The sequence below is a fragment of the Gorilla gorilla genome, chromosome 3 (genome assembly GCF_029281585.2).
Source record: "Gorilla gorilla gorilla isolate KB3781 chromosome 3, NHGRI_mGorGor1-v2.1_pri, whole genome shotgun sequence".
NCBI lineage: Eukaryota > Metazoa > Chordata > Mammalia > Primates > Hominidae > Gorilla > Gorilla gorilla.
Genome location: NC_073227.2, coordinates 167794793 through 167815660, shown reverse-complemented (window position 1 = coordinate 167815660; position 20868 = coordinate 167794793). Strand labels below are relative to the sequence as shown.

General features: G+C 34.9%; 1 protein-coding gene across 5 annotated transcripts in view; it reads left to right on the top strand.

The window, feature by feature from the left end:
• TTC29 (tetratricopeptide repeat domain 29) overlaps positions 1-20868 on the top strand; it is a 240701-nt gene that overhangs the window by 161166 nt on the left and 58667 nt on the right. Inside the window, exon 12 of one of the 5 annotated variants that reach the window (XM_063705595.1) lies at positions 17993-18147. The exons of the other annotated variants lie outside the window; for them this stretch is intronic. Coding sequence (XP_063561665.1) covers positions 17993-18042 — 50 coding nt within the window. The 3' untranslated portion in view covers positions 18043-18147. Of the gene's footprint in view, positions 1-17992; positions 18148-20868 lie in introns of those variants that run through there. 5 annotated transcript variants of the gene reach the window in all.

Below are 20868 nucleotides of genomic sequence, written 5' to 3'. Positions count from 1 at the left end.
CAATACTGCAAGAACAAAATGTTAAGTAGTGCCAACACATTATCTATCACGGAGAAACAACTGTGGTCATTACTGTGGTCCCAGCTGCTAGCACCATGCCTGGCACATAATAGTGCTCAAGGAAACCCTAAACTGTGAAACTGTTTGTTGAACAATAGTTGTTTACAATAGAATTTTAGTAAATATTTTTTTTAAAGCATTAGGCAGGATCTCAAAATCTGATATGCTCTCTGAATTTTAAAAACACCTCATGTTCTAACTGTACTTATCTCTCCTCCCAACTTAACTCCTTTCCTAATGAGAACACCCATTCCTTCAGAGTATTGAAGTTATGAATGTAGTTAGGAAGAAATCAAATTGAACTGATTCCTCACCAAATTATGCCTGAAAGTGTTTTAACCTATTCAGAGCAGTTAGGGTGTTTTTAAATGTTGGAAGATTACCTATGGCCAGAACTTAGGACAGTTATAATATAGTATATAATTGAAATTGTTCAGGCAGTGTGGGGCAAGATAATTATGGATAATGAGGCCAATACATGGATCCGTCTTGTAAAAGTTGGGAATCTGCCTTTAAATTCAACTTCTGTAAGCTATCCTGAATTTCAAAGCTTCCCTTTATTTAGCATGAATCTACATCCCCTTTTTTGGGAGGGAAAAAGAGGTCATTAGAATTTGTATTAAGAAAAATGTGTAAGCTATATTTTAACAAAGGAATTTTTAAATGACAGATCACTCTCTGATGAATCTGATGAAAGCTAAGGGGTCTCTCTCCAGAAAACATGCAACTATGGCATATATAGCTGACTTGAATGACACAGATTTGAGCTACGTAGGTCCACTCAGATGCAGATTTTCTTCCACCTCTGCCATCCCTGAGATAGCAAGACCAAACCTAGTTCTCTTCATCCTCCTCACAATTTTCTTAATAACATTTTCTTTTCTCTAGCTTACTTTATTGTAAGAATACAATGTATACATACAACACACAGACATACAACATACAAATTATATGTTAATAGACTGTTCATGGTATCAGTAAGGCTTCCGGTTAACAGTAGGCTATTAGCAGTTACATTTTGGGGGAGTCAAAAGTTATATGCAGATTTTCCACTGCAGCAGGGTCAGCACCCCTAGCCCCTTCATTGTTCAAGGGTCAACTGTAATTTCAGAGAGTTCAGTAACCATTGTTCAAATAGGTAGAAATGACAAGTGCTTACAAGTATCTGATTCTTTTCTCTCACATGGAAGATTGCACTTCCCAGTACCTTGCAACTGGACAGGGCTCTGGGACTGACTAGTTCTGGCTAATGCACTGTAGTCAAAAGTCACTTCTGGCTTAAGCTTAAGAGAGCCCACCCGAGACTGCAGCTGATTCTTTTCCTGCTACAGCAATCGTGGAGGAAGCTTTATTAAAAATAATAGAACCACCAGATCAAAGCAGCCTGGATAACTAAATCTCCAATTGCAGAACATTTGCCCAGAAAGTCACTCATATCAGCAGCAGACTTTGTGTGAACACGGAATAATCCTTTTTTTGTGACAAACCATTGATATCTTCAGACTTGGTTACCACAGCCTAATTTAGCCTGCCCTAACTCCAAAAGATTCAGGATTCTTCATCATGACTCCCAAGAGGTCAGCAGTGGGAACTCCAGTGGGAGAATTGGGACAGCCATGAATTGTATGATGATTTACAAATTGTGTTTTTAGGTTGTTGGTCTGCATGTGATTCTTTTAGAGGGAGAGGCCCTTAAAATCTTTCATTTGTACTTCCATTTCTAGTCACAGAAAACAAGTTTGATAAGACAAATAGAGATAAAACATTAAAATATGTTTTCTATATATATATACTACATGCTAGTGTCAAAAAAGTGTAAAGAAGGATATGCATATTTTCTGCTAATCTTATTTAAATTATAATAGATTATGTAAGTATATTTCTAATAAATTACAAGAAGGGGCTTAGATAATTCAGTGACTTCTGCAACCAATAAGAAAATGAAATAATTCCAAAGGTGAAACATGCTGAAAAAGATAAGTCAATACTTAATTGTAACCAAATTTTAATAAAGAAGACAGAAAAATTTGAGTTTGAATTACAAATTTCCTCATTCAAATACAATTCACCTATCTTCATTTATTTTCTACAAGTGACAAGTTGCTTCCTTAAGAATAAAGTATTTCTTCAGAAACTGTTGCTCACTTCATTGGGAAATAATAATGTAGCTCTAGATCCCTCGGGCTGAAAGATCTTTTTTTTTTTTTCTTTTTCTTTTTTTCCCCCTCTGAGAGTCTCCTTCTCTATCTGCTGCTTTGGTTCAATAAAAGAGAATTCTTGATTGCTCAAACAAAAACTACACTTCTTTTAGATTCTGCTCACAGTTCTTGGTAGCTGGTGGTGTTACCAGTTTTAACTTTCCAATCTACACTGAACTCATCACTCGTAAGAAAAATGTAGCTGGGTTTCTCTAATCTGATTTTATTTCAACTTTGTCTTTAATTGCTAGTTTGAGGAGCTTATGAAAACTTTGTCAGTTAAACCATAGCAAAACAAGAGTGAATCAGTAGAAAGGAAGAGTTGGAGAACTCAGCTGTCACCCCATTTGTATTTGTCTCATTCTCAGCAAGGGTCTTACCTCTGCCTCTAGCTATGTCATTTGGCTTGTGGCCACGGATTCCAAATATTATACCAGTTTAGCTAGATGCTTTCTACCATTGCTAGAATTTGGAAGCAAAATGATCCTCTCCTATGTGTATTTAATCCTTTTTTGGTAAGGCTTTCTTAGGACAATTCTAGTGGTTCTTGGTCCATAAGATTTCTTCTGAAAAAAGAAGCAATATGACTGTATTTAAAACATGAACACATTAAAGGCACATGTTTTGTTGGCTTCTAATTCTTTCTAAGATTTTCCTGATTCAGGGTTTTTTAGAAAAAATATATTCATGGTCCCATAATTTACTTTTCTTAATGTTCTTTTACTCTGTCCTCCCTGCCTTTTTAACTCCCAGATGAGGATAAATATTCTGTGATCTAGATTATTTAGCATAATTAATACAAAAATAAATGCTTTTCATGGCAAATATCGCTTTACAAATTATTTCCAATGCCTTATCCCCGGATACATATTTCACTTCTGGTGGATGATGTCTGGAATGATGTCTGCCTCCTGGTGATGGGTCAGTGGGCCCAGTATAGGAAACGCTGGGCAAGACGCTAATGACAAGAAGTAGTAGCATATGTCTTCATTTTAATGCCAGTCCATCCTGACCAGTGTTTTCATCTTCCTGGAATGAATTTTTGAATCACTATGAATGTACCTGCACACATTTACTTTCTTAGTCCTCTGAACTACTGTGGCAATGAAATAAATATTAAAAGGACTAACCAATATTCACCATACCCAAGTCTTTTCACACTACATTATACTCAGGTTTTCTCTTCCTTTCATTTCATTCTAAACTTCAGTCAAAAAGCCTGAGAAAATAGGCATTCTTTTACCATGCTCTTAAGGTAAACAAAGTTGGACTTTGTCAGACCAATAGGAAAAACTAAAGTTAGTTCACTTAAGTGCTATTTCTTTGAGGGATTGCATTTATTAACCTCTAATATGAAATCAGATACCTAAAAGGAGAAAAAGCCGAGTTAATTTCAAACTTTAGTGAGATAAGTCTGATTTCTCTGAATTAAGACTGTGCATTTCCATTTACCTATGTAACACACCTGCACATCCTGCACATGTACCCTGGCACTTAAAATTAAAATTTTTTTAAAAAGGCTGTGTATTTCATGATATCAGCAGCTAATCAAGTATATTTTGCATTATCATCAAAAGAAGTTTAGTGCAACCCTTCAAAGGGCTTCTAGCCTTGCTTATGAGATAGTAAGCTCCTAAGGAGGGAAACAGTTTTCCAGTTTCCACATATTTTTAATTCTAATACTAAAGTATCAGTGGGGAAAAATGAAATGAAATGAAGCTTCAAGATCAATAGGAAAAGAAAGGGTGAGAAAACTCGGGAAAATTTGGTCAAAATAACCATCTTAAAACTTTGAGATTAATATTTATACTGTACCGTACAGATTTATTTGGCCCAAGTTTTTACCATCACCAGCTAACAGGATTATGGAAAAGGGGAAATAAACTATGCAAGAGGAAGCTATCACATTCATCCTTTAGCTACTAATTTCCTTCTATCATAATATGAAAAAACTAATTGTGTTGAATACAATGTGAGCAAAAGAAACAATATTTTTTCATTAAAATCTTAGTAGGCATGGATGAGCAGGCTGATATTATAATTTGATCACAGGAATATTCCCTAAAAATATAGATGGCCAAATAGCTACATTAACTACCTCTCACGTGAATGACTTCATTCGTCCACTCACCTTTATCCAGGGCTTTAAATTGTAATCACTTTTGAAGATTTGTATGATGAAATGTGAATATAGTATTTTTTTAGTAATTTGATTGGCAGGAAATAAGAAGCAAAACATTACAAGCACAGCTTTTTAATAATTTATCATTACTTACATGAATCTACTAAGTTTGGGCACACAATTATATGACTAATTATGTTGAAAATCCAAGTGGATGCTTAAATAGATGACCATGCCCTGAGGCCCTTCCAGTTGTTTCTGCTGTCTCATTTAACCATGCAAATGTTATTAAGCATTCCTGGCTAAAAATTTTCAAGCATGTGCAAGTGTAATTGCATAGGTAATCATGCATAATGCTGCCACTTACTATATCTAACATAGGAATTTTTCTTTTTTAAAAAACTTCAGCTTTCTACTGGATAGAGTTCTCAGTACAAATATGATTTATAAAAGATAAGTAGATGAAAACCAACCTATTGCTTTTCTTCAGGGCCTCTTCTAGACTCTCTTTTGCACATCAATTTGAAGGAAAAGAGAAAAATATCAAGCCAAATACAGGCATACCTTGGAGATATTGTGGGTTCAGTTCCAGATCATTGCAATAAAGCGAGTCACACAAATTCTTTGGTTTCTTAGTACATATGAAAGTTATGCTTACACTGCACTTTAGTCTGTTAGGTGTGCAATAGCATTTTTCTAAAAAAACAATGTACATACCTTTATTAAGAATACTTCATTACTAAAAACAAAATGCTAATTATCATCTGAGCCTACGTCAAGTCATAATCATTTTGCTGGTGGACAGTCTTCCCTTGATGTTAATGGCTGTTGATTGATCAGGGTGGTGGTTGCTGAAGATTTGGGTGGCTCTGGTAATTTCTTAAAATAGGACAATAATGCAGTTTGTCACATTGATTGACTCTTCCTTTCACAAAAGATTTCTCTGTGGTATGCAATGCTGTTTGATAGCATTTTACCCACTGTAGAACTTCTCTTAAAATTGGAGTCAAACCTCTCAAACTCTACCACTGTTTTATCAACTAAATTTACGTAATATTCTTTGTTGTCGTTTCAACAATGTTCACAGTATCTTCACCAGTAGTAGATTCCATCTCAAGAAACCACTTTATTTGCTTATCCATAAGAAGCAACTCCTCATTTATTCAAGTTTGATTATGGGATTGCGCAAATTCACTCAGATATTCAGGCTCCACTTCCAATTCTAGTTCTCTTGCTATTTCCACCACAACTGCAGTGACTTTCCCCACTGAAATCTCAAACCTCTCAAAGTCATCCATGAGCGCTGCAATCAACTTCTTCCAAATTTCCATAACTATTGATATATTTTGACCACCTCCCATAGATCATAAGTGTTCTTAATGGCATCTAGAATGATGAATCCTTTATAGAAGATTTTCCATTTACTTTTACCAGATCCATCAGAAGAATCAACTACCTATGGAAGCTAAAGCCTTACAAAATATTTCTTAAATGTTAAATAATATTAAAGCTGTACAAAGTATTTCTTAAATAATAAGACTTCGAAGTCAAAACTTCTTATTGATCCGTGGGTTACAGATGGATATTTTATTAGCAGGCGTAAAAACAACATTAATCTCTGTATACATTTCTATCAGAGCAATCTTGGGTGACTAGATGCATTATCAGTGAGCAGTAATACTTTGAGAAGAATCTTTTTTCTAAGCAGTAGGTCTCAATGGTGGGCTTAACATATTAAGTAAACCATGCTACAATAGACTTGATGTTATTCAGTCTTTGTTGTTCCATTTATAGAGCACAGGTGTGATAGATTTAGCATAATTCTTCAGGACCCTGATTTTCAGAATGGTAAATGAGCATGGGCTTCAACGTCAAAGTCACCAGCTGCAGTAGCTGCTAATAAGAGTTAGCCTGTCCTTTAAAGCCAGGCATTGACTTCTCCTCTCTAGCTATGAAAGCCCTAGATAGCATCTTCTTCCAATGAAAGGCTGTTTCATCTGCATTGAAAATATGTTGTTTAGTGTAGCCACCTTCACCAATTATCTTAGCTAGATCTTCTGGATAACTTGCTGCAGCTTCTCCATTAGCATTTGTTGTTTCACCTTGCACTTTTATGTTATGGAGATGACTTCTTTTCTTAAACCTCATAAACCAATTTCTGCTAGCTTCAAACTTTTCTTCTGAAGCTTCCTTACCTCTCTCAGCCTTCATAGAATTAAAGAGAGTTTGGGGCTTGCTCTGGATACTGGTTTTGGCTTAAGAGAATGTTGTGGCTTATTTAATATTTTATCCACACCACTAAAAGTTTCTCCATATCAGCAATACAGCTGTTTTGCTTCCTTTTCATGTGTTCACTGGAGTAGCATTTTAATTTCTTTCAAGAACTTTCTTTTCTCTTGTATTCACAACTTGGCTAACTGTTTGGCACAAGAGGCCTAGCGTTTACCTATCTCAGCTTTCAACATGCCTTCCTCACTAAGCATAGTAATCATTTCTACTTTTTGATTTAAAGTGAGAGATATGCAATGCTTCCTTTCACATGAACACTTAGAGGCCAGTGTAGGGTTATTAGTTGGCCCTTTTTCAATATTGTTGTGTCTCAGGGAATAGGGAGGTTCAAGGAGAGGGAGAGACAGGGGAATGGCTGGTCAGTGGAGCAGTCAGAACACACACAACGTTTATCAGTTAAATTCATTGTCTTTTATGGATGCAATACATGGCATCCCAAAACAATTACAATAACAACATCAAAGATCACTGATCTCAGGTCACCATAACAGATGTAATGATAATAATATTAACAGTAAGTTTGAAATACTGAATTACCAAAATGTGACACAGAGGAACTAAGTGAGTACATGCTATTGGAAAAATTGTGTTGATAGACTTGCTTAAAGCAAGGTTACCATACACCTTCAATGTGTAAAAAATGCAACATCTGCATAGTGCAATAAAGAAAAGCACAATAAAACAGTGCATGTTTGTAACAAAATTAAAGGAAATTTGAAATACTTATAAATGGAACAATCTATATTCACAAATTGAGAATTCTCAACTCAATCGAGAATATAATTCAACCACTCTACTTATGATAGTCATAATCATACTTACATGGACTTTGGGCCACATAAATATTTATACAAACTTGGTAACAGGGATACAAAAGAAGTAGCTGCCCTGTTCTAGGAATAAAACTATGGGCTGCAAATTTTTCAGGTTTGCATATGCTAAAGCTATATAACAACAGAAAATGTCCAGAAAATTTGTTTACCAGTACATACGTGTTGGTGGGTGAATTTCTTGTCATGAGAACTATTAAGGAAGCTTTACAATACAGAACCCTGCCTGGTACCATTCCTTGCTGAGTGGGATTCTGCACAGTCTTGCTTAGCAAGTCCCAGCTTCTGATGCAAAGTTTAGTGTGCACAGCACACATGACTCACATGGTCAGGAAGGATACTCACTTCCTGAAGCTGGAGGTATCTGGCTTTTCAACACCTACAGTGAGAGCAAGTCTTGACTTTCCACCTACATTTATAAAGTAGGAAATTACTTAAGCATAGGAATGGAGATTTAGATGCTGGTGGGCAATCTCTAGAAATAGTGGTAAGTGCTACAAAAAAAAAATAAAGCAGGTATGAAAATAGAAAGTGATTGGGTTTGGCGGCCGGGTGCAGTGGCTCACACCTGTGATCTCAGCACTTTGGGAAGCCGAGGCAGGCAGATCACAAGGTCAGGAGATCAAGACAATCCTGGCCAACATGGTGAAACCCTGTCTCTACTAAAAATACAAAATTTAGCCAGGCGTGGTGGCGGGCGCCTGTAGTCCCAGCTACTTAGGAGGCTGAGGCAGGAGAATGGTGTGAACCTGGGAGGCAGAGATTGCAGAGAGCCGAGATCGCACCACTGCACTCCAGCCTGGGCGACACAGTGAGACTCCGTCTCAAAAAAAAAGAAAGTGATTGGGTTTGGATTTGGTGAGGGCTGTTTTAAATAGAACGTTTTGAGGAGTCTGAAGAGAAGCCTAATTGAAATGAGGAATCAAGGCATGTATATGTAGGAGGGTGGGGAGAAGATATCCAGATAAAGCAAGGCTTGTTTTACCTGGATAGAAACCAATATGGCTGGAACAAATTGAGTGAGAGGGAGAGAAGTAAGAATTGAAGTTTGAGGGGAAGCCAGTTAATTTAGGCCTTGTAAGCCGTGGTGATTACTTTAGATTTTATTCCAGTTGTTACTGAGTTATCACTGAGGTCTGAGAAGAGAACTCTAACTTTCCAAAAAGATCACCTTGGCTGCTGTGTGAAGAATAGCTTGTAAAGCAGTGGGCTTTTTTTTTAAATTAAAATCTACAGTAAAAAAATGTATTTTACCTTGTGACATAGAATATGTAATTGAATAAAGAGTTTGACAAAATAGAACTTACTATGTGTGAAGTATTCTGATATTTTTCTATTGTAGTCTAGCTTAGTCTAGTTCATATTTCAATGATTTCAAAGAAATTATAAGTAGAAGATTTTTAAGAGGAAAAAATGACATTGAAGTTAAAAATGTTCAGTGGTGACAAGATATTCTGTTGCATTTCTAATATGAACAAGTATTTTAAGATACCCTGTGGAAAATTAAACTTCACAATAAGCCTTAGGCAGTTTCTCAAGGTGCAACTCAAGGACCACTTGCATCAAAATTATGAGGGGTAGGTGGTGTTGAGTTGTTAAAAATGTATCTTTCTAGGGTCCGATCTTAGAATTATAGAATCAGAATCTCTAATGAAGGGACTTAAGAATCTGCTTTTAACAAGCTCACCAGGAGATTCTTATATGCAGGAGCTGTTCTTAAGTTTCTTGAATTTTTCAGTATTTTAAGGTAGTAATGCAAGGTTAGCTTTTCTTCATGAATACGTGACAGTTCACTAATATATGTAAACCCAGTTAGTGAGTCTTAAGATAACATTTCCTTATCCCTAAACTCATCCAGTTGTATACATTAAATATGTACGGCTCACTACATGTCAATCATACCTCAACAAAGTGTATTTTTAAAGGATAACATTTCTTAGTAGTATTAGTACTGCAGAACATTATTATAAATTCACAGATGGAATATGGAAAGCACTTCAAATCAGTGCTTTTATTCAGTGCATCTATCCCCATCACCTCCTTTAGATATCTATTTAAAAATCAGTTCAAAAGTTCCTTGAACTCTTTTCCTCTCTCATCCCAACTCTGTATCAATACTTGTCACTTCACATAATTTATCCAAAATAATCTACTTTCCTCTGCTTTCCTTTCCCCTTCCAAAAGTTTCTGAAGTTTTGCTTCCCCAAGAAACCTACCTTCGATGGTTGAAATGTGACTAAATGCCACATACTGACAACTTTACAATTCTAAGTGGTATATGACATCATCATTTTTCCATACCTTTGTAGGTCATTGATTTTCACTAAATATTATGCTCCACTGTGGCACAGGTGGAATTTTCTCAGCATGTCATTCTATTTAGATGCATTCTAGATACTACAGGTTAAATGGTCTTTCTAAAAAGCATTTTCAAACTATTATTAAATGGTGTGGGAAGTTTTTCTTTACTTGGTTTTAAAACGAAACACAGGAAACCCTAGACAGTAGCTATATTATGAATCACATGCATGTAAGATCAGGCTCCAATCTGGCACATTTGATGTTTGTGAAAAATGGGGCTTAAGACCTGATGTTATAAAGTCATTTTTTAAAATGTTTTCCAACGTCACCTTCACTTTTACTATGGATGGAATAATGTTCCCCACATTAGTGATATCCCTATAGCAAAGACTGTCACAGGGGCATTCTCCCCATCCCTTAGCCAAAGCAAAATATTCTGACATATGACTGTATGTCAAAGAAATCATCTCTCATCAATTCAGCTTCAAAAACAAAAAAGGGACAGAATTCTTACGTGTTCATGGGAAAGCATGGGGTTAAAGTGGACTGCATTCCAGGAAGTGTTCAGTTGACTTGCTATGTGGTGAAAGGCTGTGCAGTCCTAGCTAATGACTTGTAGGTACTGAATCCTCAGGTCTCTCAGGTGGTTTCAGTCCATCAGTTTCAGCAGCATGATGAAAAGGTTGAGATAAAATAAACTGACAGTTGCTACTCATCGTAGGCAGCATGCTGTACCCAGGCAGCTGAGACCCTGGGAGCCCTCTTTCTTAAACAAAGGCTTTCACTGCAGTGAGCAATGAACTCCAAATAAAAAAAAAATGGGGGCAGATTGGCAGCTGGTGACCGACAGGAGGAGGGGAAGGAGGGAAACTGGGAAACACAGCAATTGTTGGCTAATTAGAAGCCATTCCCACCTACTTAATACCAACCCATTAAGCAGAAAACACTTTTCATCTTTCTCTCCTGCTACACATGACATTATACTCCAATCAATACCCTCCCACTGGCTGCCTCAGTGCCCACAAATGAATACGCTGCAAGTTTAAGATTGCAGGAATTGACTTGGGACGGTGAAGCTGCAGCTTTCACAGAAGATTTTCTGAAGATACTAGGCTAGCGATGCTTAGATAAAGTGATCACATCTGTTAACTGGCAGCTGTCAAAAACTGGCAAACACAGGAGAAAACCTAAGCACGCTAGACTTATTTGAGTCTTACTAGCAAACAACTATGTAAATCAATTTTCCCACTTTGGAGGGAACAACTCAAATATTTTGCTTTCACTACAACTACTACCATTTCCACACACACACAGACGCAAACACACACGCATACAATTTTTAAGAAGATACATGGAAAATATAATAGGTACATATCAAATTATGTTGCATTACCTATTGAGCATGATGTTTAAGTAGAATTCTTTCATTTGTCCCACCTATAATAATTTCTCTTAACAACCCAAATAAACTACTGGAAATGTATCCTCATGCAATATGATGCTATTCATGTACCATCACCTTCATATTATTTTGAACAATTTTTCATCCTTACTAGGTAGTTCTTTAGCTCTCAAAAACAGATTTTATCCCAAATAACATTTACATGAAAATAATATATATCTAAAATGTTATTTTGATTTGTTTCAGTTCTGTGACTTTAAATTTACTCCCAGGCTCAAGCAACCCTCCTGCCCCAGCCTCCCAAGTAGCTAAGACTGCAGGTGCATACCACCACACCCAGCTAATTTTTTTCTCTTTTTTTTTTTTGGTAGAGGTGGGGTTTTTACTATGTTACCTAGGCTGGTCTCAAACACCTAGCCTCAAGAAATCCTCCTGCCTTGGCCTCTCAAAGCACTGGGATTACAGGCATGAGCCACCATGCCCAGCCTTAGTTCAGTGACTTTTATAAAGGTTAGATTTTTTTTCTGGGCCTAAATATTAGCTTCTAAAATTTATACAGATTTTCTAAATGTTATGTGGTCACTTCTTTGCATTCTTAGGCACTATTTCTGGGACATTTATCACAATATTAGTCAGCTTTCTGAGTAGGGAATAGAAAGGAAAACAATATTCACCCCAAACTATGTAAAAATAACTAGGAAAGAGTTGTGGAACCAATTACGATTTTGGAACCTAAAGTTTAAATTCACTGTACAGAAGGTTGTTCTATGAGACTGCCTTGAGGTTTAGAGTAGAACCTGCAGCAGGGGAGAATATCTGGAAATCATTCTGGTCACAAAGGGAGGAGCATGGTGCTATGATTTCATCCGTGTGCATAAAACAAGTGATGTGACATCCAAATTATCTTTTAGTAAGTGTGAGTAGAGTGGATTACATTTTACAAGTTGATTCAACCGTGTTATTTTAAAGCACATATTTCAAACACAGGCATAATTATTACCCGAAGTGTTGCCTGGCAGTGCCAGTCTTTTAGAGAACAAACGGTCACTTGTGCATTATACCTTACAGCCATCTGCAAGGTAAGGCGACCTCTAAAGATGGTGCACTGGAGGAAGAGAAAGACGAAGAGGGAGAGACTTCTTGTTTTAAAATTGTGGCTTGATTTCAGAAAACAACTCCATTCATAGGTGTTATTTATCAGCAAGCATTTACACTACTAGTATCAAGCCTCTTAGGTAATTCACAGGAGTATTCTTCTGGTATCCCAAACCAACCAAGTTTACTATTTCAGTTGTAGGTGTGTGAGTGTGTGTGTGTGTGTGTGTACACATATATACTGTAGATATGCATATATATATATTCTTTAATAACCCAATTCTAGTACAAAGAATATAGTTTCCTTATCACTAATTTAGTGACCTTTAGTTAACTGTTCAAACTCTCTTATTTCAGTTTAACTATAAGTAAAATGCAGATAATATCAAAACTGTTAACATCATTTTAAGAAATAATAACAGAAATGTTAATAGAAATGTCATCTTTTATTATTAGACCACAGTTTTGGTTTTGAAACCAGACAGCTCAAGAAACATGTAAAAGAATGAAAAGGGATTTGCAGAATTACAATGAAAAAGTTTAATCATTTGGAAAATGAGTCACATGAGTAAAGGTTGAGATTTTTTAGACTGGGGGAAAAGAAGGTTCTCTAAGGACCCAATAACTGTCTTCAAATAGGTGTCATTAAGTAGATGAGTCTTTAACAGCTGTCCTCCATCTCCTCAGAGGATAGAGCAGGAGAAAATGTATTAACAATTACAGCACAAGAGATTTATTTTGATTCTCCATTGACTAGTGCAGAAATATTTCACTTATTCATCAGTCAAACTTTGATGACTTCAACAAGCCAAACATTTTTGTTGCTGCCATTTGAGGCAGTTGCAACCTACTTAATAGAAGGATATATTTATCCCTTAATAAGTGTATTAAAAATTAGAGGCTGAGGCAGAAGAATCGCTTGAACTTGGGAGGCAGAGGTTATGGTGATCTGGGATCATGCCATTGCACTCCAGCCTGGGCAACAAGAGCGAAACTCCGTCTCAAAAAAAAAAAAAAAAAAAAAATAGGCAGCAAGTTATAAACAGACAGTGATTACATCAATAAACAATAGCTGAAAATATATTTTTAAAAGGCTCAAGTGTGTACACACACACACATAGAGACACACACACTCTTACACAAAACCTATCAAACAAACATGCAGCAATGCAGCAGTCTGGGGTCATTTTGCATAGGAACAAAAGGATCTTACAAACTCAATAGCCTCTTAGTATATCACATAATTAATTTTTCTATTGATGATCTGCAGCCACCAAGAAAAGATTAAATTATGTTCATTTTAGTCCGTTTAAGAATGCAGGGAAATTTTAAAGAAATATCATTTGGTAGACCTTAATGATGAAACAGACCCTCAGATTTCTGGTTCATCCTCCATTTTTTCAGATAAAGAAACTTAATTTCACAGAAGGTGAAGTGTACTATTGTCTTAGTCCATCCAGGATGTTATAACAAAATACTATTAATTGGGTAACTTATAAACAGCAGAAATTTATTTCTCACAGTTCTGGAGGCTGGCAAGTCCAAGATTGAGGCAGATTCAATATATGCTGAGGCCTGCATTTTGGCTGAAAGGCACCAACTGCTTGCTGTGTCCTCACATGGTCAAAGGTGCAAATGAGCCCTCTTGGGTCTTTTTTATAAAGGCACTAATCCCATTTATGAGGGCTCTGCACACATAATCTAATCACCTCCCAAAGGCCCCACCTCCTAATATCATCACCTTGTGGGGTTGGGATTTCAACATAGGAATTTTAAGGGGACACAAACATTCAGACCATAGCACCTACCAAAGGCCACAACGAGTAGGTGACAGGGTCAGAATTTGAAGACATGTCTTCATAAACCACATATGACACTCTTTCCATTTTACTGTGTTGTCTCCAACAATTTTACTATTTTTAATTTTTTTAATTTTTGTCACTTATTGGAGTAAGTTTAAATTATCTAAAAGGCTTACCACTTGTCTTCTCAAAAAATGTTAAAAAAGAGATACTATATTATACACTATATTTATGTCCCTTTACACAGTAAGTGTAGTATCCTCCTATTATATAGTTTATGGTATAGTAAATATGGTATATATTTTATAAACATAGTAAATATAGTATATATATGTATATACTATACTATACCTGAGACTTAGCTCCTTTCTCAGTTAAGAAAACTAGTTCAAGCTACTGAGTTAATTCACAAGAATCGATTTCACAAGTCTTTAGAAAGGTTAGAGATAGAAATGAGTCTTAGGTTTCCAGTTAGACATACCACTTGAGAGTAGAGTCCTGGTTAATTTGTCTCTTAAATCTTCATTAATCTGTCGATCCCATAGTTCTCTCTTTATCTTCAAAGAATAATTAACATTTGTTAAATTAGTCAGTCTATCCTTAAAAAATGGTACTGTTTAACATAAATATAGAAGACAAATTTCTGAGATGCTCCTATAATGTAAAAAATAAGAGGCTACCTCTCACATTTTAGAAATTGTAGTCAGTAGTCTACCTTCACCTGAGACTTGGCTCCTTTCTCAGTTGAGAAATACCAAAAATATGATGAACTGTTGAAACATTACTTCTTCTATGAATGCACATTTTATATGGCTGCCTCTGTCGGGAAAAGATGTTGCTGAATTTATGTTAAGGCATTGCAGATTATTCTAGATTTATATTTTATAATAAAACATTTCCCTATGATGAATCAAAATGTGTTCACATGTGAGTGTTTACAGGCTTCCTTCATCCCCACATATGCTCCATTTTCCTCCTCCTAACCCCCAAAGTAAAAGTATTTTCATTGGCTGAGAGAGAGGCTAAGTTGATTTGCATAGAGTCTAAGTTTTCATTCATAAAAAAAAAAAAATGAAGAAGAGGGTGTATGGGGACAGAGACTAAGAAGCTAAACAAGAGACAGATGAGAAAGGAGGTTTGTGAGTACTGTTGGGGGTTGTGGAGAGTGAAAAGGAATTTGATAATAAAGAAAATAGGATGTGAAGTAACAAATATGTTAACTAGCTTGACTTAGCCATTCCACAATGTATACGTATATCAAAACATCATGTTGTACACCATAAATATATACAATTATTATTTGTGAATTTAAATAAGTAAATAAATAAACAAGTTAAAAAAGAAAATCTGGAGATTATGATGTGGTATGTCAAATTTTTATATCTGAAAAATGCAAGTGAAGAATTTGAGTTATACTTCAACTGCTTTTGTTGCTGAACTGCTTCCTCTCCTATGACAGAACTCTTGAGGCGACCACATGGGTTTCTGGATTTACAAGGTCTTTTCTAGTTCTCTGTTTATTTTCTGACGCTTATTTGATGATTAAAACTTTGGTAACTTAAATAAAACAATATTCCTTGCCTTTGGGCTTTTATTTTCTATTCTAAATAATAGTCAATAGTAAAGTAATAATTACAGAATAAATTGTTTGGACAGATCATTTTCTACTCCTGTATATATCTCCTTGTATTATGGGGTAGTTTTTAAAGCAACAAAACACTATAATAGACAGCATTTTACATCATGGAATAGATTACATTGATATGTGAAAAACATTTTCTTCATCAGTCTTCACCAGTCACTATCATCTACTTCTTACTAAACAAAAACAATGAGCTAAGTATTGCATTGAATGTGGTATGCCCTAACTTATTTCTCTGTTTCTCCAACAGAGTAATGCCAGAAAACTTGCTACAAGATAAACATTTCATTTCTTAAGTAACTTTACAGGAATGTAATTAACAATCATTTTATCTTGCTATTCAATTTCCTTTTATTCTTCTCTTGATAATACATTTCAATAATCCATTAATTTCAAATAATAATATTTTTATATAAATGGCCAACAGATATTTAATATATATTAAATAATCACTAAATAACTTATTTTTAAAGTAGTTACTTTCTGCACAAAGTTATCAGAGAAGGGACTAGTAGAAGACAAGATAAAATTACTGAGAAAAAGAGTGAAAAAATGTACTACAATGAGTAGAAGTTGAAGTGTCTTCTGTGTGTATTAAATCAGAATGCCAGAAATCAATTTCTCAAAATAAAAATATAAAATTTGTAATAGGTTGTTGCACCTCTAGACTCAAAAAATGCCATGTTTTCATTGGCTAAATAGCGTGTTTTATAGCTGGTATTCTTTTTTTTTTCTTCATTTATTTGCTTCAATTTCTTATTTGATAGAAATTGGCCATGAAATTTGCTAATGATTGTCATTTTAGATTTTTATTCATTAAAAATTAAAAGTCAAGGTTTTCTCTTGGCTATCAGAATCCCTATCTAGTTTACTCTACCACTGATTTCTTTCATACTCCATGCACGCATAAAAATACTTTTGTAGAGAGGCACTCCATGTGCACAGCTAGGTGGAATTCATTTTCCCAAGATACCAAAGTGAAAACACTTCAAAGCACTACTGTGACAAAATTTCATTTTCTGGTAGTCCTATACTAGAGGTAAATATTAATAATTTGAGATAAGGCAGTATTGGAATAGTATGTTAGTGAGCCTTACTTGTAATGAAGTTCTACTGACCTCAACATATAGTGAGTTGGTTTTATATAATGCTTGCTTTTGTTGAGTAAATATTTCATAATACATTTCTTTACACTGTGCTGAGCAGATCTTACAGTCTACTGATTTGTCATGTATATTTCAAGGTTTTAATCTTACGCTATAAAATTATATGTGATTTTGCCCATTATTTGTTTGGAGATATTGGGGTTGGGCTATATTTTCATTGTGATTTCAAAATCTCAGTTTCAGGAGCCTTAAAAGAAAGAAATCTTCCATTCAGAGCTCGAGTCTCTTAATCCCTTTTCTAGAGGTTAATATGACAGTTAACTCATTTCAATATGATGCAATCTAAATATTTATATCAAGTATATATCTTTTGATTGGGAAATATGTCAAGCCATATACTACTGGATTATTCAATCCAGTGATTATTCTACTCATGTATCATTATAGATTTTATTGTGTTTCCTTTTTGTTCCAGACACTATACTGACAGGTGTATTTCTGAATATATACTTATTTCAAAAAGGGGAGGATGTATTTTTATAACAAAGCATGTCTGGTGCCATTTTCTTTTCCATTGCAATGATTTGAAATGGAAAAAGGAGTGATGAAGTATAATACAATTGCCTTTCTTGTGTACTTTATGTTATACATGCTTATCTAACTAGCAAACTGAAATTTATCTAACCATTTTAATCTTCAAGTTCAAGACTGCCAGGATATTTTTATATTTGTGAGACTCATGCAGGTCCACAAGTTCCAATTCCCTGGGAAGGAAACAAGAGAAGCTATCTATAGTGAGACACAGAGATGTGGATTATAATACCAATACAGCCATCATATACTATCTGATTCTCCATTTTCTAATTTGTTATATTCAAAAATCATTCTAAGTTTACAGGACTGTTGAAAGAATTAAGTGTGAAAAAACTGGTACAGTTATATTATATATATGTGTGTGTGTGTACTTTAATATATATTTCTTCAGCAATTTAAGAGATGAACTGGAGAGAAGGCAAATCTAGAGATATGAGAAGCTGAAACTAGCCCAAGGAAGAGCACTTAATCATAGAGAAGAAATTCCTGCAGATATTCTCCACTATATACATACCAGAATCCTGAATGTCTTATCTCATTTGCCCAAACAGGACACATGATCCCTGGAAGAGACTTGGAAATTGAAGGCCTCAAAAGATAGTGCCCTGGAATATGCCTCTTTGTATTTTTGTGATTTTGATGTAATTTAGGCATTTTAAAAAATAAGAACATTTACAATGGAGAGAGTGAAAGTTCTTTTGACATCTATACACACACACACACACACACACACACACACACACACACACACACACACACACACACCCCAAGTTAGGAAGACTCATTCAGAAAATGATTCATTTGACGATCCTATACCCATTAAAATGCTCAATCCTTTACGCTTCTGAGATGACTGGAGCATTGTGGTCTCTACCCATACATGTTACCCAAAAAGTACTTTGAAAAGAAGTACTCCACTTAGCTTAATTTGGGGGAAGCAAGTAGTGTTTACTATCCCTGACATTTCAAAGAAAGATAAAAATATTTTAAAAATCTTTCAAATTATAAGACATTCCTATTTTTGAGAATCTCTGCAGATCTAGACTCTCAAGTAGCTGTAAATGTCATTACTAAGATTGGGTGGAGGTGAAATATAACAAGTTAGCCAAAACAAAAAGTTTATTTGAATGTAGTGTTGAATTTAAGAGTCACTTTCTGGTTTCAGCTAACTAGTTAATAAGAGGTTCTAAAAGCAGTGGAAATAGCTGGTGGGTCCAAGCTATATGAAAACCTATAAATTCAACCTTATTTTGACTAGCTTCCAGGTTAGTCTTCCATTAAGTGAGATTCAGAACCAATGTAAAGGAAGTAAAATGAGCCCTTGGCAGTTTCACCAGGAGTTGAGAGCCAAAGACTGTGGGATAAGTGCTGTGGTGCCCAGACTCAGCCAGATAGAGCCTAATCTGATATAATTCTAACCTGCTCTAAAACTTCAAACCATAGTAGCCTATCATGATGAAAATTAACATAAAGAATTATATCATCTACTCTTTTACTCAAAATATTTAGTTACTTAATTAATGAGATAGATGTTAAAATTACCAATAGATTCCAATTAATTTTACCAATGGATCTGATTTAAGAATGTGCCACATATCTCAGTTGAATTCAATTTATAATATTACTTGAATGCTTTTTCTAAGCTATAGAAAATTACTTTAAAAATATATTGCTCCTATTTTTTATGCACTCATGCTATACCTAGACATTGGTAACATTATACATCATTTGGAAAAATTTGAAAATTAATTGGAAGAAATCAAATTATAAAAGAAATGGGAGTGGAGGTTGCTCTTCAATATGTATACATGTGCAGTTGTAACCAGGATGTATTAATTGAGGATGTCAATAAATAACTATTGTAAAATATTTTTTAAAGTCTTCATACAATAATTCTGGAATATGACATTTATTCTTATAGTTATAAATTATTTTTAAGGGAATTCTAAGCATGCTACATTGGGACCAAGTATACTTCAGATTTAAGTTCCTCTTCTTATTGTTCAAAGCTGTTGTTGTCTAGCCCGTAAGTCTTACAACAGCATTTCTTTTTTTCTTTTCTTTTTCTCTTTTCTTTTTCTTTTTTTTTTTTTTCTTGCTTATTTAGGAGTACAAGTACAGTTGTGTTACATGGATATATTGGGTAGCAGTAAAGTCTGCGCTTTTAGTGTAGTGTACCCATCATCTGAATAGTGAACAATGAACCCAATAGATAATTTTTCAACCCTCTCTCCCCTCACTCCCTTCTTCCTTTTGGAGTCCAGGGTCTGTTCTCCTCTGTATGTCCATGTATACCTGTTGTTTCACTCCTGCTTATAAGTGAGAACGCATGGTATTTGATTTTCACAACAGGATTTCAAAACTGCTTTCACAAAGTTGCTCTTTGTTGCTCATAATTTCTAGAAAGTAAATATGCAGTCTATTTCTTGATGTAGAAATGTGTACTCACATTTGAACAATCAAATTTGAAAATATGATGTACTTAATACAACTGAAACTATTTCTAACAATAGGAAAACACATATTATTTTCAAGCACATATGAAACATTTTTAAAAGTTGATGCCCATGAAACGATCCTTGACAGAATCTATAGGATTGATATCATACAGACCATGTTCTCTATGCACAGTGTGATTACGTTAATTTCAACAAAAATTTGTTTAAATTTTTTTTTCAAAAAAAGCAAGTAAATAGGCTCTCCAAAAAAATCAAAAGTGAAGTTAGATAATTCTTAGTACTAAATAACTCTGAAAATATTAAAATTTCAAAATTAATGAAATAGAGCTAAAGCAACTCTTAAAGGGGAATTTATAACCTTAAATAGTTATATTAAGAAAAATAAAGTATATGAATTAACAAACTAAATATATAAATTAAGAAGTTATGATAACAGGATAAACGGAGAAAGTAAAAGAGGAAATAAAAGAACATAAATAAAATAGAGCACAAAGATAAAACACTGTAACTAATGACTCCCAAACTTAACACATCCACGAAGATAATCCATGAACTACAGTTCATTGTGGCCAACACTTGACATCTCCATTGAGATATTCAGTAGCCATCTGAAACCCAGTGTGAGCTCCTGATTTTCACTCCAATATTTTCACCCCAATCCACCCATCCTGTTACCCCTAGGCTTGCTCATTGAGCAATCTTCTCTCAGTTCAATGGTAAATCCATTCTTCTAGTTTCTCAAGGCAAAACCCTGGGAGACATCTTCATTTCTCCTTTCTCACACACCATATCCAGTTAGTGAGCAAATCCTATTGGCTTTTCTACCAATTTGATAACTCAAGGACTCTGAAGTAGAGAAACCCCACAAGCATTCTGTTACAAATCTTGATATAATTTTAGTCATGCCAGAGTCGGCATGAAATTTCAAAGGCACCATATACTTGAGTTATAATGCTAAGAATCTAGTA